General features: G+C 42.1%; 1 protein-coding gene across 1 annotated transcript; it reads left to right on the top strand.

Moving 5' to 3' along the window:
- The first annotated feature begins 557 nt into the window (after positions 1-557).
- On the top strand, positions 558-15,368 carry msantd2 (Myb/SANT DNA binding domain containing 2). The gene is made up of 4 exons (XM_084320010.1): positions 558-1,023; positions 6,555-6,810; positions 12,130-12,193; positions 14,137-15,368. The coding sequence occupies exons 1-4, from the start codon at positions 559-561 to the stop codon at positions 15,035-15,037; spliced, it is 1,686 nt and encodes a 561-aa protein (XP_084176136.1). The 5' UTR covers position 558; the 3' UTR covers positions 15,038-15,368.
- Positions 15,369-17,191: the final 1,823 nt, after the last annotated feature.

Raw genomic sequence — 17,191 nt, 5'->3', positions numbered from 1 at the left:
ACATGGCGAAATATGGAATTTTACCATACAAATGGACTGAATGGAGTATTTTCTGATTTATGGAGTGATAAAAAGAGATATCCAAAATCCCCTCTGTAATAACCTTTGGCTCTAATATGTCAACAAAATGAAACTATAATTTTGAAAATGGCTTTATCCAATGTTCAGATTTCTGTCCTGGAATTATATGCAAATTATGCCTCATTTGCATATTTAAACATACAATTTCAGAAAACTTGTAATACAAAAAAGTCTTGTCTTAATATAAGTAATCAACTGGGGAAGTTTCATTGTGATATCTATTAGTTAATTTTTTTACCCTATTCACCTCTGCACCCTCTGCACCTGCAGAAACTTGCGGTCCCACGATTGGGCGTACATGTCACATGACCAGAAATGACCTGGCCAATCAGAGACGCGGAAATGCAGTTCTGTTGTAGAAGGCATTCAGGCGCCCCGCCCCGCCCTCTCTCGACCAGCGCGGTGACGTCACGGCACGTCACCACCCTTCCCCCCCCTCCCCCTCCCCTTAGCAACAGAGGAGGAGGCAGCGCAAAGATGGCGGCGTCCAGCAGAAACGCCGAGCGTTCTCTCGAGATGATAACGAGTCCGCCGTTGTTAATAAAGATACCGAAGACGGAGGCGCCGTCGCCCGAATCCGAGGACAATCTAAGTGACAGTAACAACCAGTACCACTCGTCCAACCCGTCCACGCCGAACCGCTTCTCGCCTCTGAACGTAGCGGGCCGGAGCGGCGGCTTGGCGGCCTCGTCCTCCTCCAACAACGGCTTCCTGAGCTCCACGGCGTGCCGCGGCATGTCCTGGACGCCGTCCGAGACCAACGCGCTGATCGCGGTGTGGGGCAACGAGCGGCTGACGGAGGCGCGCATGCAGCAGCTGGAGGTGGCCGGCACCGTGTTCTCCGGCAAGGCCCCCGGGCCCGCCATGTACGAGCGGGTCTCCAGGGCCCTGGCGGAGCTGGGCTACGAGAGGACCCCCTCCCAGTGCCGGGAGAGGATGAAGGTATTGACATTAATAATAACCGGGGCTTGATTGATTGATTGATTGATTGATTGAAAATGTTATATTACCAGATTGCAGAATGGGTACAATACAGTACAGCTCAATACACACAATTGTTAAGGGGATGCAGACCAGAGACCACAAACAGTACTGTATTTGTAAATCTGGAAGAAGAAGAAGAAGAAGAAGAAGATGTAGGAGGCCATATTGTCGTAATATAGGTATATATATATAACGTGAGATTTGCATGTACATTAAAAAGGTACATGTCATGTATGTCCCTATGCCATAACATAACTGTCATGTATGTTGTCATAAATGTCACTATGAATTGAAAATGGGGGACCCTGATGTAAACAAGACAAACGTCTTTCTCTGGTCTTGATTGATTGATTGAAAATGTTATTAACAGATTGCAGAATGGGTACAATACAGTAGTACATCTCAATACACAATTGTTAAGGGGATGCAGAAGACCAGAGAAAGACTTTCATCTTGTTTACATCAGGGTCCCCCCTTTTCAATTCATCATAACATAATCATGCATGACATACAGATAGACAGTACTGCTACATCTATACATTTATGACATATCAGATTTACAAATACAGTACTGTTTGTGATACAAAAATAGTCTAAAAAAGAGAGTATATATACATTTGATGAAGACACTGTACACCGGGGCCATATAGTCATAATAAAGGTATATAATGTGAGATTTGCATATTACATTAAAGGTACATGTTCTAAAAACATGCCAGTTCTATCATCATCATCATCATCATCATCATCATCATCATCATCATCATCACCAAGCTGTCATCTTGCTGCTGACCCAGCTTGCAAGATTCAGACTCACTGTGGTTTTGAACCAGGCTTGAGGTTCTAGTAACAGGTGTGCTGCTTACTGATGTTGTTGCGATGCTCATCTCAAAGCATTGTTGCTGCACCACGGTTTGTGACACACACACAATCTGGTCTTCCCAATCAATAATATGGCGAGGATTTTATGTGACATACAGCAAACACTGACCATTAGGCATTAGCTATATTATGAACATCAAGTCACACTTCGCTAAAGCTGTCTGGGGTCTGTTGACAACACCAGGACTATCCACCACAGGTTCCACAACAAGGTCCAGCTCAGTGGAATTAGGCTACGTTCACACTGCAAGCTTTTGTGCTCAATTATGATGTATTGCTCAGATCTGATTATTTTGTTTTCAAGTCAAGTCAAGAGTTTTATTTGTCACGGCAATGATGGCATACAAGCATACAGTGAAATGCGGGCGGTCATGCCCGCAGCGATTGTGCAATAATACAAGTAATAAGAATAGGATGAGAATAAGACATTTGTGCAATAAAACAAGTAATAAGAATAAGACATAACAGGTATATGTACATACAGTTTACAAAAAGCATGGTAAGACATGCTAAGGTCCTGCGATAGTGCAATACAATGTTAGCTACGGATGAGGCACTGGGTCTTATGTCCACTACTATACAATGCTATACACTATACATCTACAGTTATACTATGTGTCCTTATGCTAGCTTGCTATATCCATCTGTTTACTATACAAGAACCACTCCTGTTTTGGCTGTCAATATCAGATTCCAGTGTGAACTGGTCACGCTCCTGAACTGACCCGCATATAATACGCACATGAACAATAACAATGATGGACGTAAACATGGAGGGTCACAGTTTGTGGTTTACTGTATAAGTTGAATGCAGTAAGTGGAGGCTGGCCAGCTGATTAAAACAAATCCCATCTGTATCTGATTTAGGACCACATGACATGACGACACAGTGGCCCAAATCACAATTAAAAAGATCAGATTGTGTGATTGATTTGTGCCGTTCACACACCGTCATGACAATGCAGATCTGAGTCACATATGAGCAAAATGAATCCGATTTGGGCCACTTTTGCCTGCAGTCTGAATGTAGCCTTAGTGATGATGAGTGGGGCCTAATAAATTCTGCCCCATAAGTCTTTAATATTTTCACGTTGGCTCACTTGATAAGTGTTCCAGCCTTGTTTTATTGTTATAGAACAGTGGTTCTCAACTTGGGGGTTGCCAGAGGATTTTGGCCGCATTATTAATATTATAATCTTTTGGATAAGCTAGATGTTCTCCCCCTTGAGAAATAATAAAGATTTGAAGTCTAAAGAACTCCTCTAGTCATTAATCAAGTTAAATATCCTGAAAGGGGGTAATAAAAATCATGGTTCACTATTTTGTCTATGCCTCACAAACAGGCACCCCTCTGTGTAAGGGGTCACAAAGCAAAAAGGTTGAGTACCAGTGGTATATAAACTTAGATACTTTTTTTTAACTAAATTCACATCGACAACAACTAGAAATGCAAATATGGATAAAGGGGAAAATAAGTAGATGGCAATAAATAAAAATATTTAATATTTTAGCCTACTGTATATACTTAGGCTATATCATTATTTATTCTCTCGCTGGTTTTCAGTTTACTGTGAGATTGTGAGACTATTGAAATGATTTTCAATTCTGTTCGAATCCAGCTCCCGGCGTTGTCACCAGCTTGGCTGGCCGTTCACACTAATACAATTGGCTGTATTAGAGGGTGGGAGAAGCTGGCGGGGTGGGTCCGGGTTGTTATAAACAGCGACTCCTACAGTTCGGTCGGGGCGCCTGCTCAGCGCGGATAGGATCTAAGGGGGGTAGTGTGATCCTTCCACACGTTACACCCTCTCAGTGAGAGTCCGCGCTGCCAGGTGAAAAGAAGCGGTTGATTGGCTGGACGTGTGTCGGAGGAAGCACGTGATAGCCTCCACTCTCCCAGACCGACTGTGGGGGGTAAGTGCGCAGCGACCAGGAAGGGGATTGGGAATTGGCATAACGACTAACATTGGGATGGGAGAAAATCGGAGGAAAAATAAGGGGGAAAAAGATTAAAAAAAAAAAAAAAATGATGCTCAATGATGCAGTTAATTGTTACCATTTACATAGTTTTTATGTACATTATTATGTTCATTGTTGTTAGGTACATTGTTACTAGGAACATTGTTATTTGTTACATTGTTATTATGTTCATTGTTATTAGATACATTGTTATTTGGTACGTTGTTATTATGTGTACACATCAAATATTATACCAGTTGGCCAGATAGTGGTGGCATCATTGAAAGTCATGATCTAAAAGGCTGTTATTCCTTCACGAAGTTCGATTGACACGAAACCTGACCAGCTGCCCTCGTTGCACATGATGTCACGCTACTTTGCCTTTTAGTACCAAAATACACCACATCAGATTTTCCACCATTTAAAATGTTTTTGTTGAACAGGTTTTTCCCCTCAAGGCTTTTAGGAAAGTAAGAGATAGGGGCATGAAAGGGACAACAGCGGCTCAGGAGGTAGAGCTGGTCGTCTGGTAATCGTGAGCGGTTCCCGTTCTGATTGCAGCTTCTCCCGGGCAGCGTGTCAAAAAGTGTCCTTGAGCAAGGCACTTAACCACCCCCTAACGGCTCCCGATGAGCAGGTCGGCACCTTGCGTGGTCGGACTGGTCGCCTCCGGGCGCCGTCTGTGTGTGAACGTGTGAGTGAGTGGGTAAAATGTGAGGAACACAAATTGTAAATCGCTTTGGATAAAAGCTGGTATGTAAATGCACCATTTACCATTTAGGGATAGGTGATGCAGCCAAAAATATATCACTATTTCTCTTAGTTTTGAAGGTATAGCCCAGTGTTTCCCACAGGATTTAGTGGGACTGTGGTGGGTGAATCTCGGGCCCTTTTTTTTTTAAAGCTAAATATCTGATGAACTTTGAGAGCAAAAGAAAGAGGCTAGATCTATGATGAACTTTGTGCTCAAAACACAAAATCGACTAGAGCATACATTTGAGCCATCAAAGAAATGAAGCAAAAGTGGTTACCTGTGTTGAACTGGTTTATTTTTTAGAAAATACCACTACCACTGCCAATACTACTGATGCATCCCTATTGGCAAACTTTATATTTAAAAAAATATTTTTATTTTTTTATTTCTTTTAATAATTTTTTGTTTCATTATAAAACTGTGGCGGGCCCGCCACAGTCTAGGTAATTAATGGGAAACACTGGTACAGCCTAATGCCGGTATTTAAGGTGGGTTTTCTCCAGTACAAATGACAATATGAGGAATTTTTGATGTCTTTATCGTATACAGTTGTCATGGTGTTGGCCATCTTGGTGTTACTTTACAATGTGATCTTTTCACATCCAATTTCAATCGCATACAGTATAAAACTGTTGCAACATGCACTTTTTATATATGGGGAGGAGGGGTGTATATTATTGATGAATCCTATGTTTAAACGGGCACTTCACCAAAAAACAATGCTGATTTATTTTGCACATAATCTCACACACATCCAAAAACAGCTAACTGCACACATTAATTTAGTTGGGCAGTGGGTGGTGAGAGTAAATCAGTTTGAATATGTCATCGGGGGCATTGCATCATTATGTTAATTACAGCTCAATGGAATGATGTAGATGAAAAAATAGCAACACCATGTCTTATAGGGGCTGCTACTTCATCAATTCATTGAGCTGTAACTAATGCAGCACAAAGATCCAACACCCCCGATGACATCACTGATGGCCACATTCAAACTAATTTACTCTCGATAACCGTCAATATGAAGGAAGGTAAATGGTGTATTTACAGTATATAGCGTTTTTTATCCAAAGCGCATTACAATTTTGTTCCTCACATTTGATCCGTTCACTCACACATTCACACATCGCCCGCGGAGGCGACCATGCAAGGTGCCGACCTGCTCACCAGGAGCAATTAGGGGTTAAGTGTCTTGCTCAAGGACACTTTGACACGCTGCCCGGGAGAAACAGGAATCGGACCGGGAACCTTAACGATTCCCAGACGAACGTTCTACCTCCCGAACCACTGTCGCCCCTATATAAAGGAACGTGCACAAAACCGTTTAGACTTTTTGGACATGTGTGTGAGATTAAGTGCAAAATAAATCAGTTTATTTTTGCCGAAGTTCCCTTTGAACCGATATCAGTACATGTGAATCGATACCGGTACACAACGATACCTTTTTCGGTACTTAAAAATAAAAAATAAAAATCATTATTATTTATTTAGAACAATTTGTTAATATATATATATATATAATATTGCAGCGAGCGTTGTCTGCATCTAGCTTTGTTTTCCCTCTCTTCCACGCCCCCCTCATGAAGCAGCGTTCCCTCTCTTCCACTCATCTGCATCCATTTCTGCATTGTACTGTATATTGTACTGTAATTGTACTCAAGTTACCTTCTCTACTCTGCATTGTATATTGTATATATGTATATTGAAATTTTTTGTTTTGTTTACACTTGTTTACGTACTTGACTTTCTATTTTATACAAAAGTATTCTGTATTTCTGAAAACGAATAAAGAAACTTGAAAGCGTGTCCCCTCTCTTTGACACGGCCCTCTTGAAGCGCGTTCCCTCTCTTTGACGCGGCCCTCATGAAGCGCCTTCCCTCTCTTCCCCAGACGCTGCGTCGCTGCTACAGCCGGGTGAAGGAGCACGGCGTCGGGAAGAGGAAGAGCAGCTACTCCATCGAGCAGCTGGAGAAGGTGTTTGGCCAGGGAGGCTGGGACTCTCAGAGCTGCGCCCCGGTGCTCATCAACAGCAGCGGCCTGTACCAGGACATGGAGTCGGACGGCAGCACCCTGGAGGACTTCTCCCAGGAGGACTGGTGCAACCAGGTGCTGGCCTCCGCCTTCCAGGAGGGCGACATGGAGGCCGGTGAGTGGGATGGGTGCGTCGGGGCTAAGAGCACCGTGAGGAGGTGATTGATGGATGGATAGATAGATTTATTGTCACAGCTTTTAGAATGTATATACATTCCGAAAACGTGAGATTCTTGTTTTCAAATCAAATCAAATCAAATGTATTTGTGAGGCCCGACAACACACGTTAATGTCCCAATGGACCGGACACGTCTTCTTTAAACAAGTCAAGAAGAAACATCACAATAAGTCAAGAACAAAACAAGAACACCATAAGGTCCAAAAAATGTTAAATAAATGCCATCTGTTCTCTAGTATTCAGTCTCGTCGTGAAGTTAAATTCTCTCTAGAAGTGAAACTGAAACTTAGCAAGGATAAGTTGTTAAATGGGCAGTAGGCAAGTGGATGCCTGAACACAGAATGACACCAGTATCACTGACTACCATGGCAAGCCTATCGAAAATTATTCTATTTAATAATAATAATTATAATAATTATCATAAATATAATATATACATTTAAAAATGTAAAAAATATTCTATTAATAATAATTATTATAAATATTTTTTTTCTGTTGTACCGAGCCGTGACCCCAATACTGAGGTACGTACCGAACCGTGGCTTCTGTGTACCGTTACACCCCAAATACAAATACAATACATTGCAATACAACAAATAGTCTTAAAATAATCCTATACTGTACAATATAACTTTAACAAGACATTTTGTACATGACCACGATGGTTCAGAGTCTCTCCGTCAGTAGCCTATTGGCCCGGTGGAAGTAGCTGGTCAGAGTTCTTTAGGTGATGTCGAGGTAGCGCTGTGATTGCAGCGCTGTGATGCAGGAAGCTTTCGGATGTAAAGGAATTCATGGGACCAGTGTGTGACCGGTTGCTATGGGAACAGTCGCTAACACAACTGATAAATCAATTGTCACTGTGTGGATGTTTTTGAACCAATAAAATGAACTGCACTGTCACTCACTCACTCCTACTGCTGGCTGGCTAATAGGACAGCAACACAGTCCCTCCACTTCCTTCTGTCTTTGTTCATCCTTCTCTATGGTATTGGTTTTGTTGGAGTTCTTTATCTATGGTGTTGGTAGTTCTTTATGTTGTTCGAGTTCTTTATCTATGGTGTTGTTCGAGTTCTTTATCTATGGTGTTGGAATTCTTTCCCTATAGTGTTGTTGGAGTTATTTATCTATGGTGCTGTTTGGAGTTATTTATCTATGGTGCTGTTTTGAGTTATTTATCTATGGTGTTGGAGTTATTTATCTATGGTGTTGTTTTGAGTTATTTATCTATGGTGTTGGAGTTATTTATCTATGGTGCTGTTTTGAGTTATTTATCTATGGTGTTGGAGTTATTTATCTATGGTGCTGTTTTGAGTTATTTCTCTATGGTGTTGGAGTTATTTATCTATGGTGCTGTTTTGAGTTATTTATCTATGGTGTTGGAGTTATTTATCTATGGTGTTGTTTGGAGTTCTTTCTCTATGGTGTTGTTGGAGTTCTTTCTCTGTGGTGTTTGTGTTGTAGGAGTTCTTTCTCTGTGGTGTTTGTGTTGTAGGAGTTCTTTCTCTGTGGTGTGTTGTAGTTAGTTCTTTCTCTGTGGTGTTTGTGTTGTAGGAGTTCTTTCTCTGTGGTGTTTGTGTTGTAGGAGTTCTTTCTCTGTGGTGTGTTGTAGTTAGTTCTTTCTCTGTGGTGTTTGTGTTGTAGGAGTTCTTTCTCTGTGGTGTGTTGTAGTTAGTTCTTTCTCTGTGGTGTTTGTGTTGTAGGAGTTCTTTCTCTGTGGTGTGTTGTAGTTAGTTCTTTCTCTGTGGTGTTTGTGTTGTAGGAGTTCTTTCTCTGAGGTGTTTGTGTTGTAGTTAGTTATTTCTCTGTGGTGTTTGTGTTGTAGTTAGTTCTTTCTCTGTGGTGTTACTGTTTGTGTTGTAGTTAGTTCTTTCTCTGTGGTGTTTGGGTTGTAGTTAGTTCTTTCTCTGTGGTGTTTGTGTTGTTGTAGGAGTTCTTTCTCTATTGTCCTGCTCCATGTTAGACTCCCTCTCCTTCTCTTGCTCTTTGGGGTTCAGTCAGTGTAATGTGACCCTTGGCATTTGCTTCGCTGTCCATCCTGAGCACATCCAGGCAGCCCTCTGCGTCTCTGAGGAGGAGTGTGTGTCGGAGTCAGTGTGTGTCTTGAGTAGAGATGTTCCGATACAAATTTTTCCTTCCCGATCCGATTCCGATACCTAAGCTTTGGGTATCGGCCGATACCGATACTGATCCGATACCAGTGCATACATAATCATTAATTGACAACTATGCTCAATGAGTTCACCCACGGAAAGGTTGTTGGGACATTGGTTCCGCACAGACGTTATACGTTGTTGCACTTGCTATCCAGGTGCTCCGGTTCAGTTAGCTAGTAGCAGAGGCTCTGGCTAGTAGTAACTTTATGTTGTGATTTTTAATGCACAATAAATATTCAACATTCTCTCTTGAGACTCCGCCTCAGACTCTTATCCTTTGGCACTAAAAGCTAAACATTGTCACCGGTATGGCTGTCCGCAACATGTCATTAATTGCGTACGAGAGGTCGATCAGTGACAACACTTAGGTTAGCCACGTTAACGTGAGCTAGATGGAAAGACAATGTAACGTTACTGGTGAAAAAGTGATTTACCTTGGAATACTCCTTTGCCAACTTGCTGTACTTTGCTTGCAGGTCTGCAGCCATTATTGCTGGATTATGAATAGCCCCAACTTTAGCCAAGGTAACGTTAAGCTAAAACTAGCTTTTTGGTTAGCTCTTCAGCTAATGCTAATAACACCAGCAAGCAAACACGTCAGAGCTCCCCGTCACACCGCTCTGTCGGGACGATGGCATTTAAGAAAGTATCTGCTGTTAAAATGACAAACAGCATTGACACTTTAATTCACGGTAGATTAAAACATGTTTATTTTATAATGCTCACTCTCAGCAGGAGGATACCCCACGTATTGTTGATAAATTACGTCATGGGATCGGAGCATAGATTTGACGTGTACTCGCCGATACCGATACCAGCATTTTAGGCTGTATCGGAGTCATTTCCGATACTGGTATCGGTATCAGAACAACTCTAGTCTTGAGTAGGAGTGTGTGTCTTGAGTAGGAGTGTGTGTCTGTCTGAGTAGGAGTGTGTGTCTGAGTAGGAGTGTGTCTGAATCAGTGTGTCATCTTGCTGGGTGATTTTGAGAAGGCTATTGTTGCGGGAGTTTGGCCACAACCAATATATTTAAAAGCGGATCAATAAAGCATGCACAACCTTCATGATACTTAAACAAATCTGTAAATCCAACTAATACAGCATCAAAACCGTACTATCAACACGGCTCTACAGTGCAGGATGCTGGAAAACAAGTTAAACCGATTAGATTAGATTCAAGATTCAAGATTGTTTTATTGTCATGTGCACAGTTAAACTACAGTTTGCCATACACAAAAAAATCACACAATACTTAACAAAAAAACTGAACAAAATAATTAATAAAAATTTCTTTAGATTTTTTAATTTTTTTTTAATCTCATTCATTCCATAATAACGTAGAATACACATTAACAGATTTTTTTTTAATATGGTCCATTTGCATGTTCTTGGTATCTGATTCTAGGGACATCTATGGATCTCAGTGTCAGAAATACTGTGTCTGTTACTAGGCTTGAGTAAATTGTAATAAACCAAATGAGAATATCAATACATTTTTTTTTTATCTTTGACTGTGAATAACACCATGCTAAAATTGACCAGACCTGAAAAATCTAAGCGAATGACTAAATGGAAGATGATTAAACAGAAGGTTCTGTAGATGCAGTACTGAATTCATGCCATTTGAAATATGATTATAGAATATCAGGCCTAAAATGGTTATGCGATTAAAATGTGATTAATTAGATTAATTAATTAATTACAAATCCTGTAATTAATTAGATAAAAAAAATTGAATCGCCTGACAGCACTAATAGATATATATATATATAATGCATATACAGCTATACAGCATTATTGTTCATGCCATCATACAGAGTTATATGCGTTACATGCAGGTCACAGGCAGGTACCTAACGGAACGTAGGCCAAGTGCGTCCACATTTTTATAGGATTCTATCACATTTTCATAACAATAGCACCCTGCGCCGTTTTCATTGAGGTTTCTTACAAATTAACGATGCTTTATCTTGTCCTTTATATGCCGATTATCATTAGAATCTTAAATTGTACCATATGTCCCCCTTTAGACAACATATGTAATGCTACCAGCGCACTTTTGTTAAGATAATTAGTTGGCCATTCGCGGTCGCTATACCGAGGTTGCAGTAATAGTTTAACGCTGTTCAGATCACGTCGGAGAATATAGACCCATCCCAGTGACCTGCGACCTGTGCTAACGCTCTTGGGAAATGCAGTGTTGTAGTTCTCAACATTTTCAGCCTTTAATTTTAAACCAATGCTGCCATCTACTGACAACAAAAAAGTGTTGTCTAATCGTCACCTTGAGAGCTACTTCCGTATACAGCGCCGCCCCAAACCCATTCTAGAGATTCCCACTTTTTGCTGGGAGTGGGGCGTGGCCGTATTTGGTCCCAGACAATAAGAGTGGCTGCAATTGGTCACCGTGACGTATAGGAGGATATTATGCAGGTATATTCAGAGTCAGACAGATGGTTATGTATATATGTGGTAAATATATAATATGCGGTAGGGATGGGCGTGAGTAATCGATTACTCGTATCTATGAGAAAAATCTATCTTAAATAATTTGTGTATAATTTTATATATATCTTTTTTTACATATTTGTTTCACATGTATGTGTAAGATTATAACTGTTTGTTGGTTTCCTTAAACATATACGTGAATAAACAAAATTAAGTAAAAAAAAATATCTATATTTTTTTAATTACATTTTTAGTTTTTTTCCCCTTTTCGAGTAATACACGATCACTCGAGTATAGCATGCGCCATGCGATCAATCGATCTGGATTTTTCTTTAAAATGCCCATCCCTAATATGCGGTATATATACAGCACATGATGTTTTCTGTCTTAGGCTCATTGACTCCCATGCATTCTAGCTGTGATCCCATGCAGAGGAATACTTCCTCATGAATGCAAAGAGATGTGCGATACATGGTCACAGTGGTCATCTCCTTCTATGGTGTTAATGTTTATGTTTAATTGTTTAATTATGGTTTAGATGCACCGATTAGGCTAATTGATAACAAGTAATCAATTGGATGAATTGATTCATTAAAATAATCGGCACCTTGGGAGCAACAAGTTGACCTCTTTTCTATTCCTTTCTGTACAGAGGAAGTCCCGGTGCCTAAAGCCAGACTGGTCCAGATTCAACCAGAGATCACAGAACAAACCCAGTAAGTCAACCTGGACAGCAGCTGTCTTCATTATGTCTCTTTGTCTTTTTCTCTTTTCCATCTCTCTTGTCCAGCTCTATTAAAGGGGCACTTCGTCAAAAAACAATGCTGCTTTATTTTGCCCATAATCTCACACACATCCAAAAACTAAACCGCCCCCCCCCCCCCCCCAGTACAAATTACAATATGATATATTTTTTATGTCTTTATCGTATACAGTTGTCATGGTGTCAGCCTACTTGGTGTTACTTTACAATGTGATCCAATTTCAATCACATATAAAACTGCTGCAATGTGCACTTTTATACATGGGGAGGAGGGGTGTATGTTGTTTATATAAACACACCTGTATGACTCCATGACAGTATATAGGCTGCCTTAAACAAAACAATGTTTTATTTTGCACATACTCTCACACACATCCCCAAAACCAGGGCCGGATTAACGACCGGGCCGTTTGGGCCGCGGCCCTTGGGCCTCTAGTGACGAGGGCCCTAAAAAAATTATTTGAACTTTTTCTTTTTATTTGTTTTATTATTTTGGAGATCGATGTCATACTGTGACACTGAAATGAAAAAATATTTCATCAACTAAAATATTTAGTCAACACAAATATTTCATCAACTAAAATATACAGTACGTCACACCCCAATATTGTCCAACTCTTAACACTATGGCCGCCAAGGACGCCTTCCCTCGTCATTCCCCGCCATGCTAATTCTGCCAATGACGCCGTAACACGTCATTGAGATCAATATTTCAAAAATCTGTGATCGCAATCATATTTCTCCCCCGCAGACTTGAGATCTACTGTTGATCCCCTCTCAACTCTCCAACGGTTCAAGAGCGCCATCTGGTGGCCGATCGGCGGATCGCCCAAACCGGAAACCGGAAACGGAAACTGGTGCTCATCCAAATTCGGTCCGATCACTCGCTATATGTCCCGGGACTCGAGCTAGACACAATGGATAGCAATCCGTTACCAATAACTCGATAAACAACATGATTTGGACGTATATACTATTATACAACCTGGCGATGGATCGCATATTTCAATATATCTCATAATAGGAATATTTTTGCTCATCGCCCAACGCTACGAGGAAGCTACGGTGAGTTTCAGCGTTTTTTTTTACCGTGTTCGATACAAACTGCTCTAATGATCATATCACCCACACTAGATGAATCATCTAACGTTGGCCACGGAATTATAAACGACCCCCCCCCATCCGGTCAACATCAGATGATAAGTAGTAACTTCTAGAAGCACGTCCATTTGACATTTTTTATCTCGCGCCAATCGCTATCAAACTGTATTTGATCATCAATATAATTCATTTAGGGCTATAAATCACGTTCTGCAGAAAGCTGCAGAAAACGATAAAAACATATTTATACTTTAGACCGTATTTTAGTATGAATATGTGAATGAAAAAGTATAACGTTGCTACACCCTGAACAATAGATACTTGATGTTGAATGGGCCATAGTAATGTCAATTTAGCAATACAATTTAAAAAGTTATAGCCCTGCAAAGAAGGGGAACTTCTCCATGTTAAATAGGGCTGGCAGAGGATGGTATAATGATGTACATAAGCCTGGCGAAGAAAGTGTTAATTTCCGATACCGATATCAACCGATACCCATATATGCAGGGTCCCCCCCCCCCCCCCCCAAAAAACGGAATAATTTCAGGTAATTAACATTACATATCTCTTGTTGTGGAATTAACACAACATTATGCATACTTTTGACAATAAATAAAATCAGAATTTGTTCTTACTTGCTTGCCTCGGTAAATAAAGTTTATATAAATGTAAAATTTTTTTTTTTTTTTTTTTGAAAACCGATACCGATATTTTCCGATATCACATTTTAATGCCGATATCGGCCGAGCCCTAGTATTTATTATTATTATTAATGATATGATCTCCTCCCCTCAGGAAGCGGGACGTGATGCGGAACGTGACGCGCATCCTGGAGTCGGTGCAGCTCAAGTGGGAGCACTTCCAGACGTGGACGGAGTTCTCGCGGCTGCACCTCTCCAACAAGCTGGCCATCTTCGGCGTGGGCTACAACACGCGCTGGCGCGACGACGTGCGCTACCACCACGCCGAGATCAGCTCCCAGGTGCCGCTGGGCAAGCGGCTGCGCGAGTACTTCAACCCGGAGAAGCCGGAGGGCCGCGTGGTCATGACCAAGGTGCAGAAGATGAACTGGAAGAACGTCTACTACAAGTGCCTGGACATCACCATCAGCGAGGCGCGCTGCCTGGAGCTGCACATGGAGGTGGACTGGATGCCCGTGGCCCAGTCCCGGGTGGCCGGCTGCGGCCGGGGCACGTCGCTGCAGTACCTCCTCCCCGGGGACATCCCCAAGACGTACGGACTCTACGCCATCGGCTACGAGGCGGCCGTCGACGCCTCGAACAGCGCGGCTCAGGCGGCGGCGGCGTCGCCGCGGGGCGACCACAGCATACCGCAGTGGCCGTCAGGGAGCCTTCAGGGCGGAGGAGGAGGAGGGGGGGAGACGGGGACTAGGCTCACGTACTGCTACCTGGGCATAGCGGAGGACAGGACCCTACAGCAGTGTCTGTTTCAGCACTTTCAGAGCTTCGGGAAGCCGTGCGGCCCGGGCGAGCCGTCCGCCGTCACGCGCTTCCTGCAGGAGAACAGCGGCGTCATGGGGGGGCAGGACGCGGCGGGAGACGACGGCGGGTCGGCTGTTTACATAAAATTCGTCGAGGTGGAGCTGGACTTCCTCTCGGCGGGTTCGCTGGTGGAGTGTCTGGAGGTCGCCGTGGGTTACACCTTAAAGTACAACAACAAAGAGATATTTATGTAACTCTGTGTTTTTTTTTTTTTTCGGACTTTGCGCCGACTGAAGGTTGTAACGTGACGGGCGCCGGTAAGCACCGCGCGGTCAGGGCGACCTACGAGAGGCCTCGCAAAGAATGTCTGGGATGCCCATTTCTCCTCCATGTTGGAAGAGGCAACGGTTGCGCTATTATGTGTCGACGATGACGTATGAGAATTGTATCGACAAGACTTGTGAATCTGTGTTTTATTACTGGATCTTGTAAAGACGTCACAGTGGAACAGTGATATGCTTTTTAAATGTTTTACCTGCTCTACCGCATGTGCTCTGCACATAAGTTAAGACATTTTCTTTCAAAAGTAGTTGGTAATGGTCACAGGCGGCCATGTCGGAAGAAGGTCTGCACAAAGTTTCTGTGCGAGGCCTTTATTCAGTTGCATAGAGGTGGACAGCGGTAACTGCGAGTAGTGAAACGGTGGGAAATCACTTTAAAGAGCAACTAAACACCAACAATACATCTATTTAGAGACTGCCACCTAATGGTCAATTGCATGCTATTGCAATCTGCTTTTCGCGGGAAATGGTGCATTTGGTCCGTCCTCTGCAACTCGTAAGTCGGAAATAGATCACGTGACCAAGTGGTGACCAAGTGGTGACCAAGGTGATGGCGTTCGGATGGGCTAGACGGGTTCACAGAGTCACGTCAGAAAGCCAGGACTAGGGATCGTGGCACGATACCACTTTTTCATGTCCGAAACCGATATCACAGCCTCGAGTATCGGCCAATTCTGATACCTAAAACCTGTGTTTAACCTAGCCATCTATAAAACATCGTGCTAAAACTGAAACAAATCCTACTCCCCTAAAAGAAATACATAGCATTATGCAATAGTGCTGCTGCTCTTTATTTTGTTAAAATCTTTTAGTTAATAAGTTAACACTTTCAGAGCCCAAGCTTAATTCCTTTTTACCCCCTTGAATGCCCAGCACCACTTCAATGTTAGCGTTAATATCGCCTAATCTAAGTTTTAAATTATGGCTATGTGTCTAATCTGCCCGTCGCTTATCAAAGACTCATTTTCCAGTCAACATTGTCAAAGTGGATTGTTTTTTTTATCGGTTCATTTTTGTTTTCTAGCATTTTGAAAAGCACTCGTTTCCACAGAAAAATAAGACATTCTATGATAATCGCCCTTTACTGGAATATTCTAGAACGTTGTCATTTTTCGGCCTATTTATGAATAGTTTTCAAATAAACGCTAGATTATCGATAGTATATGTGTACACATATAAAAATCGATTCTCCTAGTTCCTGACCGCTCGGACAGTCAAACAGCCTGGGGGACACATATGGGAAACGCTTATATCTCCGTGAAAACGAGTCCAATTATCCTAAGACTGGTAACATAGATTCCTTACCTGAGATCAGATGGTATCCAAATGGATTATTCCAATTCCTGATCGCCATTCGAAAAAATCTATCCTTTTATTGATCCCACCGTATACTGTAAAAACACATAATCCCTGCTGCTCTGAGGCTCCAGAGTGAAGCTGATCGACGCCGGTTGCGTGAGTGAGAAGTAAAATGTGGAGTCCGGTTTTTTTTTTTCTCATTCATTTTCATTGAGTTCAATCCAAAAGGGTGAATTACCATCTGGGAGACGATAGGGGGCGCTTTTTTCACATCTGAGCGCCTGGGGTGGCTTAATTTCCAACGGTAGACTCGGTTGATGAAATATGAATTCAGATCGCTAATAAAAAAAGAGAAAAACCAAATATTCTCGTGATGGGCATTCAACCCGCAGGGGGGTAAACCCGAGAAAACTCGGGTTGGGCAAAACTCGGGTTGGGCAATCAAAGTGTTAATAAGACTACAGCGATTTTATGACGGCTTCCTGTCCTGTTTTCCGGTGCAATACGCGGAGATTTTTTAAATCATTGGTAAACAAACGTAGTGCTGAAAAGTGAAAATATACACTTTGACTGCTGTTTTGATAGGGTTATGGTCTTTACGCTTGGCTACATTTGAAAAAGAAACACAACATTGTACTTATTTGGGATAGCCGTGTCGGAGATAAAAGTATGAGTCGTTGCAATAGTGACTCCTACTGGTCAGTCGGGGCGCCTGTTCAGCAGGGAGGGGGTCTGGGGGTGATAGCGTGAACCTCTGTGTATGTTACG

The sequence above is a fragment of the Notolepis coatsorum genome (assembly GCF_963971535.1).
Source record: "Notolepis coatsorum genome assembly, chromosome: 8".
Classification (NCBI taxonomy): domain Eukaryota; kingdom Metazoa; phylum Chordata; class Actinopteri; order Aulopiformes; family Paralepididae; genus Notolepis; species Notolepis coatsorum.
Note: the sequence above shows the minus strand (reverse complement) of the source record. Positions and strands in the feature narration are given on the sequence as shown.

Bases quoted from the DNA above. Each gene is read 5' to 3' on its own strand.
- msantd2 (XM_084320010.1), top strand. From the start codon at position 559: ATGGCGGCGTCCAGCAGAAACGCCGAGCGTTCTCTCGAGATGATAACG. The intron at 6,811-12,129 runs GTGAGTGGGATG...CTTTCTGTACAG, and splicing joins GGAGGGCGACATGGAGGCCG to AGGAAGTCCCGGTGCCTAAA. The intron at 12,194-14,136 runs GTAAGTCAACCT...TCCTCCCCTCAG, and splicing joins GAGATCACAGAACAAACCCA to GAAGCGGGACGTGATGCGGA.